Genomic DNA, 17,105 nt, shown 5'->3' with positions numbered 1-17,105 from the left:
TATATTTCAGCAAGATTTATTCCAAGTTTAATTTAATTGATAATATTATAATTGGTTGATTTTGTACAGTGAATTTATATTCAAAACTTTGAAACACGGTTAGCAAAACACAGAAGTACCTGATAAATTATTCGAGTCAAATATATGATATTCTCCAAGAACTACTTCACGGGAACGAAGTATACGTCAACCTAATAATAATATACTCGACTATCAGAAACGCTATTATTCTGTCTGAAACCACCGGTCCTTCAATCAAAATACCAATCCATCCCCTCGGTTCCATTACCCGTGCGTCATCAGTCGCAACGTTCCACCCAGTGCAACCGAACACCGACGCGGGTTCCCTCGCGGGTGCAGTTGGGGCGTCGCGATTCCCGTGGAAACCGCCGCCTAATTCCTAATTAAGGACCCCGCTCGATTAGCTCGCTTTCATCGAACGGGGGCGGCCACCTCCGTTTCGACCAGACGACCCGCGCAGTTTACTCACGATATTCGATAAGGGTGCGTTTCGAGCAAATTCAGAGGACAAGAATACTAATTATGACTCTTAAATGCATTCATTCATAAATTAATTGATCTTGAAGCAGTTGGATTCGAAGAACTGGCAGAAAATATACTTTGCACGATGTTTCAGTTTTGAACTTTATTATTACAGATTATCCACTGACCAAGTAAATGTGTCAATTATCGACTATACCCGAATTTGAAAGATGAATTTTGGAATGATTTACTCAACACACTGGTTCATTGGTCCAAACGCACCTTAACGCGTTTCGAGTTGCTCGACAGCAATCATGGATTATTAATGCGCGCACCGCATCGCTATTGATAGCTCGATATCGTTCCATTACCGGAGCTCCGTCAACCCCCCACAGTTTGGTCTGGTCCGTTTACACTGTTGCTGCTGCGACTGATAATGCAACCACCTCCTGTGAGACGCGATCGATGAACGGATCGATCATCGTTCGACGGTGAGAGGATTCGGTGATACTCAGAGTGATTCGGATCCGAGGTGAATAACGCTGCAGGGGTAGTTCCTGCGGGTGAACAGTGGTCACGGATTTTTTTACGGTTTCAAATATGTGGTTTAATGGGATCGCGAAGGTTTCCACAACTGGTTTCGTGTTTTGCATCGGCCAAATTATGATTACATCGGACGGATTCTCGAAATACCGGCATGATAGTACATTGCATTTTATGGAACTAATTATTGTACTGTACGAAATATAAAAAATATATTAATCAATGAAAAAAATTGTCATCAAGTCTTTCAAATTGATACCACAAACGTTTTATTTTGCATAGAAATCGACGACATAGTAGTCATTTTTTTATTTCTGTCATTTCGCAAGAGGATTGAAGAAAGTGCCTAGGGTTAAAATTTGTCTTCAACATAGAATCTTATACATTTTCGGCAACCACTCAGGGAAGGAATCATCCTCAAATTCGATTCTCGTGACAGAAATAGCTTGTCGAGTAGATTCAGACAGAATCCAGCGCACGCGGAAACCTCGTCGCGTCGCGAAACAGCCTCTCTATAAATAAATCTGGGATCGATGATGGGGGAGCGAGAAGGAGACACGAACGGCCGATGGATCGGTCCCGGTTGGACAAAGATAGAAACTGATTTTCCGTCGCGCCGAGTCGACTGTATGGTATAAGGTGCGCGATCTCACGCGGCGTGGCCAGATATTATAATTGGAACACGGAAATCGTGCGTATGTGGCCGACGTATTAGGCTCGTATCGCACGCCCACGAAAACAAGTCTCGTGTCTGTCGAACCGATTCAACGTAGGGAATCGAGGAGAGAACTTTGATTCCGCGTGTCCGTGTTTCTCATTGTATTTGTGTTTCGCCGCTGGCGAAAGGGATAGAGAGAAAGAGATTTTAACGCTTTCGAAGCGAAGCCAGGTCTTGTTCGAAAGCGTTTCACAGGTTCGAACCTCGATGGGAACGAACTACCTCTCTACCATAGGTACATATTGGTTCGATTGGTCACGATGGATTTTCTATGTGCGATTGTAAATTATGAACAAAGACTTCTCTTAGGATAACGCCTAGGAATTTGTATAGGGTTTCCTATTGAGCTTGTCGTGATCACTCGGGGTGTGAAAGTAGTTTCTCAGTTTCCCTCGACTCGTGTTGTATGACGAGCTAACTCTATTATTATTGAAATGAGTCAACTTTGTGAAAAACACCCTAAATCTATCTAACGAAAAACATTGTCATTCATATTGGCTTCTGTTTCTATCTGCTCATTCTATCCCTAGTTCTTGCCCCGTTTTGACGTTTGGACCTCGATTACTCATGCCAACTATTTATAAGAATAACTAAAATTGTATAAACAATACAACAGATTTCCAGAGTGTTTACGTGCACAGCTATACTGTCTACTAAAGTCCTCGAGTTTCAACTTAAGAGTTCCACTTGATTCCGAACCTGGAGTTGAACCTGGAGTGTCCTGTTTATCGTAAATCATAGAAGTTAGCCTGTTTGCCTTCTCTTCCTTCCAAGCTTCCTTTCCATATTTCTCTATGCGAGTTCAGCGTTGCGTTAGGTCGTGTTGCATCACGTCGCGTCGCGTCATCGGTTACCACCCACGCATGGCGCAAAGATCGAAGGTGGACGCGGCGAAAAATCGACTCGAAAGATACAACGGCCAGCAGTGAGATACTGCATTCACGATAGTCAAGACATTCGATGGCACACTACTCGGTGCAGATTATAAGAATTCTCATTTTTATGTAAAACCAAAAAGAAAGAAAAATGAATATTTCTTATAGAAAGATATAATATTTCAATTGATGATTTCAATTACTTTATGAGGGAGAGCTATTTCTGTTTATAAAGACATAAATGTTGAGATCTTAAATTTGAACGTTGAATTTTGAATACGAATCGACGATATGAACGTTGAATATAAAATTTTGAATCGTAAAACTGAATGGTGAATTTCAATTTTGAATTTGAATCGTCAATCCGAATGCTGAATACAAACTTCGAATTTGAATTTAAATCTCGAATTTGAAGTAATATGCAAACGCGACTATTTACCAGCAAAGTGTTTCATTCTTTTTCGGTGCAAGAAGAACGGTAGACGTTTCATCCCTAAGCAAGAGCGTAAGGACGGAATGAGACAGAGAGAAGCGAGAAATGTTGGTTTACCAAAAGCCGATCATTCCAATGGAACATTTCAACCTCGCGGGATCAACGAGGTTCTCGTTGAATCGCTTTCCGCGATTTAATTGCTGGCTGCCAAGGCGCTGACGTTCGGACTCGATTAAAACTTTGCGCGTCGTTTAAAAGACGAGCATGTTGCATGCGCAACAGTTGAGAAAAATCGATCGCGATTGAATTGAAATGACACAAGAATCCTTAATCGAATTCGTGTTACCCGATCGACTCTCTATATTTTTGGTACGTTTTCATTACTTCGTTTGCTATATAAAAGATTTCTTGTTCAATTTTCACTACCTAACTAATCATCCGGTGACGTTATTATAAAAACACAATAAAACTTTTATCGAAATATTATTCTCTTAAAATATTCGAATGAGAAAGAATAATCTGTAAATCTTGTATTTATCAGAAATTCTTTTCTGTTCTATCTCCATTAAGAATGGTTAAACCTGATCCTCGTGGGTAAACGAAAATCCCGGAAACCGTCCGGACTTGCCGTAAAAGAATCAGCGCATTTTCGGATTTCTCCGAAAGACAAACCTGTTTCAACTACTATATATGTGTATATATATATATATAATGTATAGAAAAACATACATTTCTTGGAAGAAATCCAGATGCGGTGGCTGAAGGATGTCCAGGGCTGAAAGGACCTGGAAAGAAAAAAGATGCGCAAATTGTAGTAAAGCAGTATTGCCTTCATCCCAGAAGCTATTTTATCGTTAATAAATATTTAAGGAAAATGTGTATTATTTTATCATACGATTTAAATTTCAGATTCAGTCAGCGTTCGCGATTCATTGTATACACAAAAGAAATGCGTATGCATAAATGTAATTAAATATCGAATTACGTATCATGTCATTTATGAATAAAACCTTTTATATGCAATTGCGATTTATACTTCATCATTTATTCACTGTTTGCAAAGGAATATCGCGAAAAGCGATGAAATTTAACCAAATGTTGTCCCAACGAAAAGCAAGTGGGCATGTTTTACAGCCTCTTAAAAGCATCATTTCCCGAACGTGTCAGCCGAGCAATAAAACAACAAATACACTTACGTTTTCGTGTTTGAAGAAGCAGAGCATCTTCAGCTCCCTGAAGACCCGTTTACTGCTCACCAGGCTCTGAAAGACGTTCGGCAGTTTCTTCAAGGCCACTCTTCTACCGTCCCTCGGATCCGTCACCGCCCTAAAAGTAAAAAATCATCTCATAAATAATAATAATAATCGATTTCGTGATGTCTATCATATCACGTATCAAGTTGGGGCACGCGAAATGTTTTTTTCAAACCCAGCAGATATAATGTCTGTAAAATAATTTATGATGGGAATTTAAACTCAGAAAGCAAATCTTAATAGAATGAATGCAAAATGCATGACTGTGTTCATAAACGAATGTAAGCGAAGTCGAAAGACTAACGGCGTAGGAAGAGGCCTGCCCGATAGAAAACAGATGGTCAAGTCCCGGGCCACATTGTTTGGGCCAGGCCGATAAGGCCACAGCGTATTTCCACCCCTTAAAAAGGACGTTGGGAAAGCGACGAGTAAAAGCAGAATAGTTCCTTGCGAGCGCCCAGACGCGTAACAACGAACACGTCGTATTTGGAATAATTTGTTGCGCTTAATAAAGTTTATAGCATATTCTTACACGAGAGTCGGTAAAAAGTCCTAAACAGAACGAATCAAATATCTGCCGCAATCAGAACCGGAATTGATCGAGCGTGCGGCAATCGAAATCCCAGAAGAGTCAATAGGTATATGGGCAGATACAGAGAGAGAGAGAGAGAGAGAGAGGAGAAATCTTCGACGCTGTCCGTCAATCCGCGAACACGAATACCTAGGAGGGGGCAGCTAAACGGAGAGTGGAATACGAAACGGGGGGACGGATAATAACAACGGAGCCAGGATCGATTCGTAATCCGCGAACAGACGAGGAGAGGAGCGGAGAACGTAACGTGGCGCAGCGGCGCATCGCGTCGGGACTCTGGCCCGCGGAATAATTATTGTGCCTGCAATTAGTTCGTTTACGGTGGCTCGATTTCATTGTCAGTCCGGCCTGGCCACTACCGCAAACCGACGATACACCAATCCCTCCGTTTTCATTCGCCCGGTCAATCTCTCCCGTCGACCGGACGCCGTCTCCCGTGTCGCGATAAACCGATTTTTTCCCCCTTCGAACCTTCTCAAATTAAACTACACCCAGATAGTAAACGGTTTCAGATAAGATAAGTCAAATAAAATAGAATGCTGTTTTATCAAGAAATTTTCAAACTCCAATTGTACTATAATTTGCACTGTGAAGCTTTTGTGACTGTTCGGATTCATTAAACTATTTTGAATTTTTCTCATACAGTAAATTAAGATCATCGTCGATGTTGAACAATTCGACTTCTTTAAAATTCTGTCAGTTTTTAATTGCACGTAGGATTTATTCATACTTACATTGATCTTATCTGTTCACTCATTATTATCAATTCATTAACACGTCCCCCGAATTTTATTCCCTGCACGGACGAGAAAATGATATGGAATATTTTTAATGAATTCCGTCGCAGATAACCTATGCTCTGAAAGGATAATCGTTCACAAAAAAGGAAGAGAAGAAGATAAGGAGAGGCAAATTAGTCGCACACGCGTGAGCCTCCGCGTTCGTTCTAGTCGAAATCCGTGGCCTCACTTCCGTTATGCTTCGCGGCCCGAGTGCGTTGACCCTTTTCGAAGGTCGTCGTACCCTTTCTCTCGTTCGTGACTCGCTTCTCTGAATCCGAGTTTAATCTCCATCCACGCCGATGGAGACTCTTTTCCTCCCGCGATAAGATAATTAACACCTCCGAATTCGATCACAATAATCGCTGCAGAAATTCAATTTTCAATAAATTAAGTACGATCTTTGACAATTTATAATCAATCCTTTTATATCATCAATCCCTTAGGCTACGTTTATTAATAAAGCTATTGCAAGTTACGATTTGTCAATGTATATCTATTGTCCATGCAATTATGCAGTAAAAATTTCAGAATGATCTTAATTACAAAAAGTGAAAGTTTGTGATTTTGTAATACACGTCTTAGAATATACGAAAGTTCTAATATAGAGAAGTACCGACGCGATTACGAAATAGCAAATAGGCGATTTCACGGTGACTCCCATGGAGGAAAGGATCCTCCTGGAAGCAACAAGTAAGAGACCGCCTCTTTTCCCGTGTTCCCTTATTTCCAACCGGTTAATTTGATCGGACGGTAATTAGCGGGTACAAGGTGCCAGGGGGTATTTTAATCGAGGCGAATTCGTGTCGGATCGATACGATACGCTCAAACTAGTTCTCTTGGCGCGACGCGACGCGGTTTGCGTTTCCCTCCTCGCGTGCATTATAACGCCAAACGTTGTTATCAACCGCGGCGGGGCGCATAAATTTCAGAGTCCACATGAAAGAGGAAAAATCAGACGGCGGGAGAGGAAAACGGGAAAACGGTCGCGGGAAATAAAGTGAGCAGAGGACGCGCGATTTACCCGGCAAATCGCAATTTCCTACCAAAGTTACGATCCCCACTCTCCGTTCTCCATTTATTTTTTTATCTCCCCGATAAGTTCAAAGTCTGTTGCTCGCACGATATTCGTTTTGGAGAGCAATCTTAATTGTAGTTTACGATGAAGTATATTGTTTGTGATAGATAAGATTAGTCACAGGGCTGATGATTAATCCGAGACTGTTCTCAGTTTTTCAATTTATGTACAATGTTCCGTTCTTTTGGGAAAGAAACGAGGTTCTCGAAAGGCAACACATGCTTGAAACAAGCGGCGATTATTCTGTAAGCACACAATTGCTTCATATTCCATTCACAAGCGACGTCATTCATCTTCAAATAGAACAAGAACTGTCATTGAAACACGGATAAAATACGCCTCTATTTATTTCCAACAGTCCCACCTTTCATCCCCTCGACACTTTATTTAAATTCGACGATCAAATAGCGTGGAAATTACCAACGCGTGCACATTTCTAATGCATAGATTCATTTGCGGTAACGATAAAAACCTGAAAATCGAATTACCAAACAAGAGTTTTAAGCATCGTTTAGCGGCAAACAGAGACCATTATAGCTTTTTACACTGACTTATTTATCACATTCCATTCAAAGCGAAATCCCATCGAACCCCGCTTGAATTCCGGTATCGATTTAAAATTAAATCGAACCGGAAATAAAAGGAAAAATAATCCTCAATCTTTATCAATTTTGCAAGTCGGAAATCATTTCTTTCTCATAAGGGTAACCAAAACTCCTGTACATTAAAAATTAGAACAACAAAATAGAACAATGAAATAGTTTCCCTACTCCTATGTGATCAAATTCATGAAAATTATTAAGCTACATGAAACTGTATCCCAATACTAAATTAACCAAAACGAAAGTCTGGGAAAAGTCAGTTGGTTAGGACGAAACGAACAGTTTTCCATTTTGCAGAAATTCGGTAAGCGGGAATTTGGCCGGGTCTGAAACCGGGCTCTCTCAAGAAAATGATCAGACGCTTTCAGCTCGCGCAGCACCAGGTATAGTTGCTCGGTGAACTATTTAATGCTCGTCAGACTTTCGACGCGGCAAAATCACGCTCCCTGGCTCCTTTCACCAACACAACTAAACGGGCGTACGCAAAAACGAACACGGAGACCGAGAAGAACCGTGAAACGGGAAACGAGTTTTCCCAAGCCGTGCCAGCGTCTCGTATTATTTCGCAGCCGTAACGAGATTGCGCTATAACTAACTAATATTGTCGGATGGAACACACTTTGCTCGATGATTAAGTATTGTACTAACGTTAGGAATTAAATGTCTGCATCGAACGTATCTAATTCACCGTTAAATATCATAATTTTCATTCTGAAATTCATACGTCGATTAAAACTTAATCGTTCCTGTGAATGCGATTATCCGATACAAAAGATATCACGAAGAGGTATGCGAGTAATATTGTTGAAAATCAACTAAAATCTTTCGAAATATAATTTGTTCATTAATACTTCGATCGTTAGTTAATTACAATATTAATTGTTAAATTATGTTGGAACTTTAATGAACGTACAAGAGATATCAAAATTGCATAGTCCCTCCCTTAATTTTAATTACTCGATTTCAAAAAGCGGAATTCAAATGGAAAATGTTACAGATAATTGGTATTAATTGATTTGATCTGTGAAAAAAGAAGGAGAATACTTGGATAAAAATATGTACAGGCGTAAACGGATGTTCCATTAATCCGGTTTAATCAGGACTTTATTAAATAACGAATAATGATCATGACAAAATGACAATTTTAAAGTGAAAGAGAAAAAAAGGTAATTGTCAATAAAGGAAAAAGGACCGTGATTATGGATGTAACACAGGGGACAGGCTTGTTCGATCTAATTACCGTTTAATTAGATATTCCACGCGATAATGAGTCAAACTCCATCGCGCGAGAATCGACGGAACGATAACAAAATATATAGGGGATGAAACGATTTTCGCGTGCGACATTATGGAAACGTACCGAGCGTCGAATGATCGATGAACGTTATTAAACCCTGTTCGACGCAATTAGCGCTCGATGAAGTGCGCCGGACGATAATTATGCCGCTCTAATCATGACGAAAAATCGATAGGGACGACGAAAAATAAAATATAATTTAGACATGCAATCCGCCGCAATTAATGTCATTTTCAATTTTATGGTCAGTATCGTTCATAACGAATTTAATAAGTGAAAAAAGTGATAATGAAACAAATGTAATGTATAAGAATTATTTAGGTAATGTGTTTGTAAATATGCTGTTTTCTTAAGTGCAATTTGATGTAAGTTAGAAACATGAAAAAAACAGAACTAGACATAATTTGACGATTCTTAATTTAATTTAATTAACTATAAATATATTCCGGTGACGTTCAGTAATAATCTCATATTATTTCTGCTATCTTACAGTAGAACAATTATAGATATTCGATTTAATTAATTCTAAACCAAACGCCATAATCTCCTAGCACTTAGAGATAAAAAAGTCTCTTGTAACAGAGATAGAGTATTTAGACATGAAAATAGAAATAGAGAAGCTCGTAAACGTTATCGTGTCCGGTTCAATTTAATTACCGTCTAATTAAAATCAGTTGATCTCGATCGTCCGGAGAAAAATCAACAATAGACAGGAAGGGTGCATACGACCCTCGTGACGTGCCTATGAAAATAGGGGTGGATGCGTTTATCGTAGTTTATCCGGCTTAATCAACGTTTAATTAAACACGCCTGGCCATATTAATTCGGACCGCAACGGTGACTTACAGTCGCCTCTGTTTAGTAATGAATTGTCGGTAGCTAAGCCCGCAAACAAACGAGAATAAATGTTATATTGTTCAATAGTTGATTACCGATTTTGAATGATTGATACCGTTCGAAACGTGAACAGTTTCGAGGGGAATCGAATTACATTTTTAATCATCCGATGCGGTTTCACAAGTTTCGACAAATCGCTTTAACTATTAATTTCAATATGCTTCGATGGAATATAGTTATTTACTGTCGATGGAAAAATCACGGATTCAAACATTTATCCGATTTGTTTCAGTTTGGATGAAAAATGCTTGATAGAAACGTAAAAATCTATTCTTTCATCTCATACTTTATATTTCACGTTAAAAAGATCTACATAATTAAATCGGATATTTTACTATTGGCTTACAAGATGATTAATCGATCAGTTGTATCGATACATTCGTTGTGTGTTGAAAAACTTGGTGTTATTTCGAGGAAGGGCGTAAATTGGAAGGCGAAGGTAGGATTTCGCGTTGGCATACAGGATGGCAATCGTTGACAGTAAATTGTCCGAATGGTAAACGGTCTCGATCGTAGTCACGCTGGTGCGTTAACAATTCATCGGCGCGTTCGAAATTTATGCGCGTTTGGGCGAGAAGGGGTGGAGACGCATAAATGCTCGTCCACGTGGCAGAAGCGATAATGTTGCCCCACCCTTGGACCGCGATAACGCACACCCCGAGAGTTCGAAGCATGAGGAGCAGTTGGTATAATATTTGATAAAATAACTTTCTGAAATCTTTCAGACTCGTTCAGTAAATTCACTCTATCTAATCGTTTATCGAATCGTTCTTAGAATGCATTTCTTCAGTTCCAATTCATCGCCAAGGAATAAAAACTCGTGGATGTAAAGGAACATAAGAAAGAGAGAGGATTGAAACGAAAAGAAGAAACCACTTAGGAAAGGGTGACACAGTTAGAGAAGGGCTTGTCGCAGCGCGGAAATTGGCAAGGATCGGGATGGATTGGCGCAAGAGCAAAAAGCTCCTGACCTTGAGGTGCACCGCTGACCTTCAAAGCCTGAAACCTTCCGCATTGCCGCGGGATGGTGGGAGGCCGTTCGTCGCAGGGCTTTCATTCGACCAGTCCCGAACAGGTCAATCCAGCTCATACGTCTCAATGACAATCCAGACACATTCGATTTTAAATGACCGCTCATTGAAATCCATAAAAATTTATATAAACGACCACCTTAATATAAAATATGTAAAGCTGATCTGTACAAGCGAATAAAACAGATTCTCCAAGAACTTAACTATTTATCATTTCACCTTTATATCTCTGAACGCGATATTAATTCAATAAGGGAGCGACAAATTCATCTGAAGAAACGAGGGGACGGATAAGAGTTAAAAAGAGGAGATTATACGTTTTCTATCGAGTTATCAGCCAGTTAATTGACAGAGGAACGATTTAATCTGATCGCGAGTAAATTATTACGGGGGCTCGTCCTCTTACGGGACACGCGCCATGGGTGCGCAGCGGCGGCGGCGGCGGCGGTTAGTGGCTGGTCACCGTGGAAAACCGGATCGATTTCAGAGACTTTATTAACCGCGTCGCTATCGCTGCCTCTAATTGCGCTCATAATTAATCGAAGCATTTTTTTCCCCCGCGGCCTCGGTAATTAAATTGAAAGGGCGCCCGTTGATTCTATCGCGGTAATAATGTCGCGGAAAAGCGTCCCACGGCCGATACGATCGACATTAGCACTTGTTTAATTGCCAGTCTCTCGTTTTTCTTATTTCGTCCAATTCCTGTTTACAGAATTAGAATCAGACACGGGAATGTTACTAAATTTCGATTGACAGAATCGTGTGAAAAATGATTACTGCTCGAATCGACTATCTGTAGAAGATGTAACAAAAATAGAAGGATAATCCCTGGATGGGACCTGTTACCCTTTTTAATAGTGGTAAGACATAGACGGTTCTAATTAAGCAGCGTCGCGCATCGACCGGCACGAATTAGCGTCGAGTGTAAGTGGCGCGGGTGTATTTACACGGATAAGCCCTGGCTTAACTTTCCTCTAACTAGTTTAAAGTTAACGCGCAGACAGAAACTGCGGTTTCGGCTGCTCGACGACTTCTGGCCAGGAGGTGTGAGACGAGCTTCTTGAAACGGTTACGCGATAATTGAGCGGTAAACCGGCCTTCCACGCAAAGTTAACATGTTACTCCACCTACAACCACTTCTGGCCACATTCTTTGTCCTGTTAATTTAATTAATTTGGACAAATATGATTTCTCTGAATCGCCGAACTCTTCATTCAATGATTTCTCGTTTATTTTACATTGTTTACGTTCCTTTCATCTTTTTTCACATCGAGAATCTTCTTTTCATATTTACGTATTGCCTTTTGGATTTTGTTGAATATTTTTTAAATAAATACGTTCTCGAACGGACGGATTTTATTGTACGGGAGAGGTACATGCCTCTTCCTGTAGCTGTCTCCTTCCAGTTTTCACGATGCTTGTTCTTCGAAGTTGGAAAGCAGCTATTTGTCTGAAAGCAAACATCGTGCACCGAAAACGTCTCGAAATAAAAGCCGGGGCCGCGGAGAAAGGGTGTAGTACCGCCCACGCGACCCAGACCCAGACTCTCCGCCGTTCGTTCGATCGATCCTGCAAACAACCCCTTGAAAATACATAGTTGCGACGCCGAAACCGTTCGCAGACGGTTCCGAAATCTCAACGAGTTCACGACGCGTGCATCAAATTCCAACGTGTATAAATTAATTAAACCGTCTAGGTAACATTTACCCATGTCTATAAAAAATAATATTGCATGTAGATGATACATGTATAAATCAGCAATTAATTCTGTGTATTGTCTCACGAGATGAAAATATTTGTTAAACAATCGTTTCACTTTTCAATCATAATTTTTATTATATACATCGTCCTTTGCACTTATTCTTGAGCCATTTACATATTTTCTAGTTGCATTGTTTCGACAGTAGGTAGTGAACAATAATTTGACATAAAGGAAAAAGCTTTCGACACGATTTGAATGCATAGAATGGTTAGCCGAGGGACTGTCGGACAATGCCGTACAACTATAACAGGGTTTGGAACCATGCGTCGCGTCAAGCGAACGGACGAACGGCACCGGCTGCGTTTAACGAGGAATCAAACGCTTTGTTGTATGGGCAAACGAAATTCATATTGGCGGACCAACGAAACGATGTTTTTTATCGTGTCGCTATACACCGGCGCGACGAGAGCATGAAAAAACTGTTGCTCTTCGAAATTGGATTTGTTACGCAACGGCGATCCATCTCCGTGTTTTTCCAAACGCGGCAACCCAATAAATTGTCAGAAATTAAAGTAATCGTTCTTATATTTTTAGATTGGTACCGACGCCATTTCCAATAAATGTTACATTAAACTCGATACGACTGATTTATTATTTCTCTACGTTTCCAATTTATTTCTGCCAGGAAGCTGATATAAAGGTTGACGAACGCGTTTAATCATTCTCAAAGAATTTTATCAAGTCATTTGTTAAAAATAGATGCACTTTGCAAACAGTAAATTACTCTCTTATGTTCTCTGTTAATACAATTTATTTAATTGATCGTTTCGTTCAAACGCTTCATTAATCTATTTATTGAGTTCTCTTAAAAAAAAAGGAAACGTCTGATGATTCTAAAAAATAACATTGCCCAGGGTCGAACGACGAGAGCGTCGCCCGGAGGTCCTTCGACGGGAGGTCAACGTCCCCTCTCACCCTTTGACAATTGCCAGTCTCGATCCCATCCCCTTGGGTAGAGGGTTGCGTGGGTGGCGATGCGTGACGCGCCGAAAAAGAAGGACGCCTGTTGCTAGCGCAGCCGGAGGACGTTTTAAATCGAGCCAATCGATACGATTCGAGGTCGCCCCGATAACCTTTGCTAATAGAACTTCTCTCTCTCTTTCTCTCTCTCGTCGTCGGCAAGTCAATCGCAATCCGGCTACGTGTATTCGCGCTGAGTTCAACGACTCGTCGCCACGAAATCCATATTTCATCGTGTCACTCGAAACGTGTCACGTCGTCGGAATTTGCCTTCTCGTTAACATTTTTCAAGTAATTGTTAAACGGCCGAACACCTATCGCTCCTTTCCCCTCGATAATTGCCTTAACGTTTCTTGAATGTCATATGTATTACGTTACACAGCAAAGTTCGACTATTCCAACTCTATACTTAATTGACATCGAAGCGTATAAATCATTTCGCTCTTATTCCCGTATCATTGATATAAGAAAAGGAAATATATTACGAATTAACGAGATTCACTACAATTCGTACGCTGTGGAAGAAGAATGCCTCGACTAACGAGCTCTAATGGAATAAATTACCAATAAAACGATAGGAAACGTTCCCGTAGGAAATTCCTGGTACGTAATCTCAAACTCCTGGCCTGGAATTTCTCCCTCGCCATCCCCGAACAACGCATCAAACACAGTCCGGGGGACGAAGTCGCTTGAAAGTTCGCGTTTAACAGCCGGCGAAGTCGAGTAAATGCGGAAACCGCTGGGCTAGATTAAACCCTGGATGGCATCGCGCGTCCATTCGACTATGACTACCCTATGCACGTACGTACGTATAGCGTGTACCACTCTGGAGCGCGTTTCATCGACGCAATTTGTAAGTAATCGAGGGATGTGTGCGTGCTGGCCGGCGGTTATACCGTGCGTACGTGAGTAACCGGGGCCCCGCGTTGCGTGCCAAGTTTCCTGTCGGACGTGTCCGGTGCTTTATATATTTTACGCCTGATACGACGTACACGCGAACACCGTGGCGTGGCGATAAAGAAGAAGAGGAAAAACCGGCCGCGATAAGCAGAAACGTTGGGAAGTTCGATTTTAAGGTTGCTGCAATACAACAGACTTTTGAACAAAAACTTTCGATAACAGAGCAGGCCAGTTATTATTTCCGTTCTATCTCTGTGATACAAAACTACTGGACGCGCCCGGCTTGTTAGAAATTTCACGAAATTGCATGAAAAGTTTAATACTCCTTTATAAAATGAGAAGCAAATTGATGTAGCGAATAAACTGTGCTACAGAAATATTCTCCATACCAGGCGAGTAGTAGCTTATGCCGAAATTCGTAGTAACCTCAACTTCGAGACTCCGGAGTTTAGACAGACACAGCACACTCCACATACCTATCTAAATTTTCGAGAGACGGTGGCGTAAAACTAAACCACGATAAAGCTTATCTGCGTTTTGCAGCCACACTATGCTACGGCTCTACGAAATACCTAAACCTATCTGAACCGTACCGTTCGAGTAACGCTGGAACGACTAAATAACCAGCAACTTGCAAAGCAAATATGTAAATTTGTGTTAACCCTTTCTTTATGAAATTGTTTTACACTTTAAATCCCGGACTCTCAATCCCGGCAGTCTTACTTAATATACACCATATATACGATTTTACATATGAAAACAAGTTGCTTAAGGCTTTCAGTTGATCGCAGGATCACAGGAGCGTCTCAAAAAGTATACTGAAATCAAAGGCAGGGTACATTCTCAGACACAAAGAGCCGTGGAACCGCGCTGGTTTTTGTAACGAGACAGCACCCGTATACACCCACGCCTGTGCGAAAACCGTTGAGAACCTTGGGTCGGGTGCATCGAGGGAGAGAAGAAAAAGGAAGACGCAAAAAGGCAGGAGAACAGGGTGGAACAATAACGTAAACGGGTGCATCCTCTGATGACGGTACACGCGTGCAATGAATTCCTTTGAAAACGGACACGTCCCTCCAGTACTCGGTGTGGAAGGCCACTTAAACGCGGTTGCAACGCATCGTGCGACGTTACGCCGCCGTGTGCTGCGTGTGCGTTACGTGCGCAATACCCACGGGGACCGGCATCTCGGACATCTGCGCTGGAACAGCTGCAATTGGCAACGCCCGTACCCCGTGGCTAATCCACTTTCGGGATATTTTTGCAATTACCCGAAGCGTTTGCGAGATGGATGGATCCAGTGATCAACGTCGACGATACAACTGACTCGAAAACCTCTTTCGACAGATCCAAAGTGAAACAGTAAAATCACGGTAGATAATTATAGAACACGAAAAAAGTCGTGAAGATAGTAATTTATTGTTGAATTTCGTCAAATGGATAGTTAACGATTTCAAAATATTTCTGAGTCTAACAACGAGTCCTAAGATCCCCAAAATACAACATACAATATGTTAAAACTATTGCGAGACAAGATGAAAGATTCTGAATTCGAAGTGCGTTTAAAACATCATAAAATCACGTCAGGGAACAGTCCTTCGTACAATCGAAATAAAAGAGAGAGAGAAAAAAAAAGGCGAGTGGAAGCTGGTGCCTAAAGTAGCCGGAGTCTCGAAAGCGAGAATTAACGAGCGATCTCGAAAACCACAAGGGGTTGTCTTAATTAGATCGCGACTCCGTCTTCGTTCGGGTCGGCGTTCTTTTGCAAACTCGAGAGCGCGCGCTGTTGGAAATCGTTGAAACGATGCAGAAATAACGGGAGGAAACCGTGGATGGAAAAGGAAGCAAGAGAGAGGAGGGGAGAAAGGGAGAGAGGGTTAGAGAAAAGGAAGACTTTGAAGTGCAGCACTGTGGCCCTCCACCGATCAAAGTAGATTCCAAATGTTGTCTTGAAGAACAAGGAACACCGAGTGCCACCACTCGTCGAATGTATCAACGATCAAAGGGTTTAATGCCGCGCAACGGAAATTCGCTTTTTTCCGGTAATTAAACTTTACTCCTTCTAGCTCAACACTTTATACTCTACCCGATGAATCGATCCGATCAGTCATGCGATTATTTTTTATTGTAAAAAAATAACAGAGAAAAGTGTTATTATATTATCCAAGTAATATGAACCAAATAAATCTTGTTTAGAAATTATTATATAGTATAAAAAAATTAATGCTTCAAAACCTTGTCGTCGAATCTTCCATTTCTATGAACGTGGAACACATGCTAACATTCTATAAAAAAGTTCACATACATTCTGCCGAGTAAAAGGAAATGAGTTCTCCAAAAATAAGTCCTCTCGAGCAATACATGTATGTGTATCCACATGCACAACCGTGGCCTCGCATTTCGTTCAAACGGAATTCATGAATATGTTCGCGTTTGTCCTAGTTGACGCAGAGATCTTCCGTCACTGAGAGAACAAACAATTGGATGAGAAAAACATTCCTTTAATATTTCGAAAACATCGACTTCGAAATGCAATCAGGTCAATCGACGATAATTTTCCTGGTATATTTTACAGGGAGTGGCCCTGCCCTGACCGCATTCGACGGGGAACAAAGTTCATTAATTGTAGTCGAAAACATCGCACCAACTCCTTTTTCCGTGTTACGATCGCTGCCGGTATCGGGAGAGCTGGTCTTAAACTGAGTTTACGGTGGTAGCCGAGATTTCTATGGCGGTAGTCAAACTGTTTAGTATCTCGCTTTTACGGCTCTTCGCCAATTTCCACGCGTCCGTCATTCTCTGTCCACCCCCGCGGGCTTTCCGAAAAATGAAACGTTGCGTGGGTCTAAAAAATGTTGGACAACGAATTTAACGATGGTTCCAGCTTTAAAAAATGAAAAAA

At 41.1% G+C, this 17,105-nt stretch overlaps 1 protein-coding gene across 4 annotated transcripts in view; it reads right to left on the bottom strand.

The window, feature by feature from the left end:
* The window catches only part of nmo (serine/threonine-protein kinase nemo), a 131,473-nt gene that overhangs the window by 51,082 nt on the left and 63,286 nt on the right, over positions 1-17,105 (bottom strand). For all 4 annotated transcript variants that reach the window (XR_001916640.2, XR_003389234.1, XR_003389233.1 and 1 more), the window contains 2 exons: positions 4,249-4,378; positions 3,782-3,837 (listed from right to left, as the gene is read on the bottom strand). Coding sequence is in view for 1 of the 4 variants with exons in the window: in XM_018025152.2 (XP_017880641.1) it covers positions 3,782-3,837; positions 4,249-4,378 (186 nt within the window). In the remaining 3 variants the exon portion in view is untranslated. The remainder of the gene's footprint in view (positions 1-3,781; positions 3,838-4,248; positions 4,379-17,105) is intronic.

Source organism: Ceratina calcarata, unplaced genomic scaffold, assembly GCF_001652005.2.
Source record: "Ceratina calcarata isolate Rehan_Ccalc_2016 unplaced genomic scaffold, ASM165200v1 scaffold350.2, whole genome shotgun sequence".
NCBI lineage: Eukaryota > Metazoa > Arthropoda > Insecta > Hymenoptera > Apidae > Ceratina > Ceratina calcarata.
This window is presented reverse-complemented; position numbering and strand designations above follow the sequence as displayed.